The following is a 5,493-nucleotide window of genomic DNA, read 5'->3' as shown; positions in this document are numbered from 1 at the left end:
GGCCTGGAGACCCGGACGGACCCTTCTGGCAGAAGTGCTGCCAGCTTCTCAGCCAGCAGGTCTGCTTTACCACCGGAGTCTACGCCTGGCACCTCGAGGATGCGTGCTCCGGTGATGGCCGGCTTGTATCGGAGTTCGGTGATCCCGATCTCCGCGAGGGAGATTTTCTCCTTCGCCTCGCGGAGCACCGACCCGTACGTCATGCCCCTCTCCTCGGCACCCGGCTGTATGGTCAAAACGACCGCCGCAGACCGAGGGGGGCGTAGCCTCCTCTTCCTCCTCATCTCTTCCGCCGCCTTGGTGTTTGCTGGCTGAGTTGCCGGCACCCCTGATGTTGTGGCCGCCTGACTTGCGGCAGGGACCTTCGCCGGTTTTGTCGCCGCATTGCGTTTGCCCCGCCGAACAACCGTCGTCCACTCCTCCGTTGTATTGCTGGACGACAGTGTCTGGGAGGGACCCGCACTGGTGCTGGCGACCGGAGCTGGTTGCTCCGTGGAGTCCTTCTTCTTGGGCGCGGCCGTGGTAGCCCGCGTGGCGGGCGGCGGCTGCGCAGCCTTCGTAGTGTCCCGTTTTGGGGGCGACTTTTTCTTCCCTTTTTTTCCCGTTTGGGGAAGCCCCTCCTCCAGTTTGGCAAATCGGGCGTTAAAAAGTTCCCCGATTTGCCTCACTATCCGACTCTCCATATCCTCGCTCGGTGCAGGTGTTACCGGCGAGTCATTTTCTGTCACTTCCATACCGGTAGGTGACGGGACCGGCTGTTCGGAGGCCTGTGATGCACTCCGGAGCGCTTTACGAAGCGCGACCTCACTTTTGAGGAACTTTTGCTTCAACTCTACGGTCTCTGACACGTATCGTTGAAGCTGAACCTCCAATTTGGCGTTCTCCTCCTTGAGCCGAGCGACCTCCGTCGGCTCCGGCCCAGGTGTTCCGGCCTTCTTTTTGTTTCCGCGGAGTTCCGCAATCTCCCTATCCATCTGCGCGAACTCGACGCGAAAACCCGCCATCATCTCTTTGAGGTCGAAGACCTCCTTCTCCAGCCGTGAGTTAGCGGCTCTAAGGCGCGCGCATTCCGCAGTCGCCGACCTGCTTACGAGCACCTCCGATGCCCGACGAATCGAGGCAACGGAGTCCTTGATGACCTTTATGATCTCGCCCTTGATGTGACCTGATCGGCGCACTGCGTCCAAGATCTGATGCGCCTCGCCGTCCACCTGCTTGCCTAACTCTTCGGCGTGGCGCAACTCCTCCTCTTGTGACGGACGCCGAAACACCGGTCGCGCCGCCGATTTCTTCGACGACACATCCGACGCCCCGTCGTCCGAGTCCGTCCTGGCATTCACGGGCGTCACCCGTTTTCTTTTCCTCTGGCCGGTTTTCGGCATTTCCCTACTCATTGCCGCATCGACCTCCGAGTACAGCGACAAGGATGAGGCTGTAAGCTCGGAGTCGTAGTCCATCTCCAGGTATGCACTAGGGGTATATGGAACACTGGGTCCCGACCCCGAAGCGCTATGTCTCGTCCTTGATGTGGCGCCGCCTATTGACTCACTTCTACTGCGAGTCAGCCTGACTGCGCACTCTTTAAGTACCACGTCCTTCGCGGACCCACTCGGTTCTCCGTCCTTCTCGGACACTCTTCGTTCACCGTCCTTCTCGGACACTCTTCGTACACCGTCCTTCACGGACCCAACGTCGGATTGTTTTTTGTTTATCTCCATATTTGTTCCCACGAGTGTGGGGGAAAGGTTGCACAGCCGGCGTTGCCCCCTGCTACCGACTGCGGCCTAATACGCTTTGGGTGCGGCAGGTGCCCAAAGGTTGGTGCCCTTGCGGCCGAAGTTACTCCTCCGACCCGGCCGCCCCGGGGAACACGCTAACTGAAATAAATTCCAGCAGCGTGCTCCGCAGGACGACCTGTCCCTCGCCAGGCACCGAGCTTAGACAAGAGGTTTTTTATAGAGGTTGACTCCTCGCGGCCCCGGGCGATTAAGCCAAGAGCCCCCGCTCCCACACTGGGCCGATAGACGTGATCACCGACACCCAGTGCAAGTTTACGGTTTGAAGTCAGTTGCACCGAAGTGCTGTCCGGCTGCGCAGTTAAGCACCCACCGGACCTGACTTGCCAGTAGGCAAAGAAGAAACAAGGAGAAAAGAAAACAGAACAATAGGAAAGATTCGAAGAAAGAAAAGACAAAAGACGAAAACAGAAAAAGAGAAAAGAAGTGCCTACCCCTACTCGCCGGACTATCGGCCGACATAGTAGCAGTATCCCGAAGGAACGTCTACTATCCCGCCCAGGGCGTACCAGAACCAAACCATTGCTCGGCCACCGTTCCCCGCGGACGTATCCACGAGGATGGGGAAGCCTCCCAATGGCAGGCCCATACTTGGAGGTTGCCCGACACACGCCCCAACCTTTTTTTCAACCTTTTTTTTTTTTTTTTTTTTTTTTTTTTTTTTTTTTTTTTTTTTTTTTTTTTTTTTTTTTCACTTGGAGAAAATCCCTCATGGAGACCCGCCGGCCCCGGGGGAGGCCCGCGGGTACTGTGAGACTCCTACTCACTAAAAACTCCAAGATGTCCCTCACCCAACGCCATATGCCGGAGTCGCGGGATCAAATTATACTCTACCGCAACTCCGACGGCGGTGGCCCACTCTACAGCGGGCCCCATCTCTGCGGGTTCCCTTTGGAACCCACCACTTCCCCCGTCTTCCCTGGGGAAGGCGCGCGGGGACATGCGCGCGACTTCTTCGGGCCTAGTGTGATGGGGTGGGACCGCCCCCGCGGTCGTCACCCCGGCCCGGTAGCGATCTAGGGGCGGCTTGGGCCGCCCTGCCTGCTTGATCGCTGGGAGGGGAGGTGTCCATCCCCTCCTCTGCCCCACTCCTACGGCCTGGGACCTGTGAGGCGGGCCGTTTCCCTCCCTTCCTTTTGGGCGGGGTGCACTTGTTGCTCCCCACCCAGTGGTCTGCCGGCCGGCCCTGTGATGCGCAGACAACACATCTAGGGGCGGCGGTGCACACTGCGGCTTTGTGCCCGTTTTCACCGCACCGGTAACAAAGACCGCTGCGGTCCTCCTTTTGGGTGCACTGACCTCTCACATGCCCGCTCTGCAGGCACCGGAAACACCGCAACGGCCTTTGCCGCAGCAGCTCCGCCTTCGCTGTCACCCACCCGAGGCGGATGTGCCCTTTGGTGGTGACTTTCTTGACCCCCATCACTGGGCCGCGGACCCAACATGACCCTAGGCTAGAGGGACTGCTTCGGCGGATTTCCCCTACACGTACATCCTCCGCGTTGCATTCCCCGTCGCGCGCTATAGCAGCGGCGATTTCCTCCGGCGTCACAGAGTCATCCAGACCCATAATCCGCATTTCTGCAGTTTTTGAGGGCCTGGAGACCTTGGCCACGTCCTCCGGGATTAGTGCCCGGAGTTTCGACGCCAGAGCGTCAGCCTTCTCTGCACAAGCGGTGCCGGAAATTTCGAGGATCCGCCCCCCAGTGATTGCGGGCCTAAGCCGCATGTCCTCTATTCCGAGGGGGCGGAGGTCGATCTTTCCTTTTGCCTCGCGGAGGATGTTGGCGTAACTGACGCCCTCCTTTTCCGCCGCCTCTCCGATGGTAATTACCACCGCCGCAGAGCGGGGCGGCTTTAGCCTCGAAGGAAGCGGCGGGCCAGTCTTCTTTGGGGGCGTCGAGTTCACCTTCTTCTTCGCCGGTTGGGGATCGGCGACCGCCTCTTGGCCGGGTACTGTGGCCATCTTTCCCCGGCTACCCCTCACCACCGTTGCCCACGAGGAACATCCGGCAGCTGGCTGTGTCGCTGGGATAGTCGGGGGCTCCACCGCGGGGGGCTGCCCCTGCGGCGCAGATTTTCGCGCCTTCTTTCCCTTTGCGGCCTTTTGGCTTTGGGGAGCAGGACCCCGGTCTTCTTCGCTTGGAGCGACAGGCTGTGACACCGCTGCTCCTTGCTCCGCCTGCGCAAGTTGGTCGGCGCTTGATGGGGAGGGCTTAGGAAGCCTGGTGTTCACTTCCTCCATGAACTGCCCCATCAAGTTCCCCATCATGGAGCGTACTGTGCCCCCGACGTCCCTCATAATTTGGGCCCTGAAAGACTTTAAGTCGTCCAACGAGGGCCCGCCTCCTGGAGTGGCCTTAGCCGGTGCCGCTTTTGCAGCTCGGAGTTCAGCCACTTCCTTGCGGAGTTCCTCCACCTCCCTTTCCAGCCGGAGATTTCGGGCCAGGATGGGCGCGACAGAGCGCGGGACCACATCAGCCGATAGGGCGCCTATTATCCGGTTTATTCCGGCAAGTCCCTCTTTCATGTCCCTGATCGACGTACCCTTTAGGTTACCGGATTTCCGGATTAACTCTGCGATGGCCTCTGTGTGCTCATACACTGCGAGACGAACTCTATCTATCGCCTCATTCGCCGCAGTGTTGCCATCTTCTTGAGGTGTTTTAGGTGGTACATCCTCTACCGTCACGTCCGGGTTCATCGCCGATTTTCCTCCTTCGAAGAATTCATACCGGAACGAGTCCAGTTCTTTCCTCTTTGCAGCCGATATTCTGCTTTTGGCACCAGCGCTTCTTTTCTTCCCCTCCTTCTTTGAAGAGCGACTGGTGTTTGCCGCCGACGAGTCTGAGTCATATTCAGACAGGCGCCTTTTGCGCCCGGATGGCGCGGCATCCTCAAACTCCATCTCATCCATAGTTGTTGCCCGCGAGCTCGACCGCGAAGAACCGCAGTCGATCCCGCGCGCAACCTTAGACCTAGTCCTTCGCGCCACTCTTTGGTCCGTCACCTCCGCTCCCGACATTGACCACAACTCCACGTCCGTGTTTCCAAGGCCTCTAGGGCCAGTCTCCTCTGACACCTTCCTATCCAGCACCACGATGCACTCCCTTGCCATCACTTCCTTCACCACCTTTTCCGCCATTTCCACGTCCTTCTCGGACACTCTCTTCACTACGTCCTTCTCAGACACCTCATCATTTTTTTGTTTTTTGTCCATTTCCATTTTAGTCCCACGAGTAGTGGAGAAAGTTGCACAGTAGGCAGAGCTCCTATACCTATCTGCGGCCTCATACGACTGAGTGCGGCTAGTTCTCAGAAGTTGGTGCCCTCGCGGCCGAAGTTACTCCTCCGACCCGGACGCCCCGGGAAACACGCTAGCTGAAATAAAATTCCAGCAGCGTGCTCAGCAGGACGACCTGTCCCTCGCCGGGCACCGAGCTTAAACAAGAGGTTTTTTATAGAGGTTGACTCCTCGCGGCCCCGGGCAATTAAGCCAAGAGCCCCCGCTCCCACACTGGGCCGATAGACGTGATCACCGACACCCAGTGCAAGTTTACGGTTTGAAGTCAGTTGCACCGAAGTGCTGTCCGGCTGCGCAGTTAAGCACCCACCGGACCTGACTTGCCAGTAGGCAAAGAAGAAAAAGAAGAAACGAAAACAGAACGACAGAAAAGATTGGAAGAGAAAGAAAAGA

General features: G+C 58.4%; 1 protein-coding gene across 1 annotated transcript; it reads right to left on the bottom strand.

Annotated features, from left to right (window-relative positions):
• Nucleotides 1–1,784: 1,784 nt before the first annotated feature.
• On the bottom strand, nucleotides 1,785–5,022 carry LOC131854543 (uncharacterized). Its single transcript, XM_059205664.1, has 2 exons — nucleotides 2,796–5,022; nucleotides 1,785–1,936 (listed from the first exon to the last, which is right to left on the bottom strand). The coding sequence occupies exons 1-2, from the start codon at nucleotides 5,020–5,022 to the stop codon at nucleotides 1,785–1,787; spliced, it is 2,379 nt and encodes a 792-aa protein (XP_059061647.1).
• Nucleotides 5,023–5,493: the final 471 nt, after the last annotated feature.

Source organism: Achroia grisella, unplaced genomic scaffold, assembly GCF_030625045.1.
Source record: "Achroia grisella isolate CSIRO2021 unplaced genomic scaffold, CSIRO_AGI_Agris_v1 utg1234, whole genome shotgun sequence".
In the NCBI taxonomy this organism is placed as follows: Eukaryota; Metazoa; Arthropoda; class Insecta; order Lepidoptera; family Pyralidae; genus Achroia; species Achroia grisella.
The sequence above is the reverse complement of the archived record's forward strand: the minus strand, read 5'-3'. Positions and strand labels throughout refer to the sequence as shown.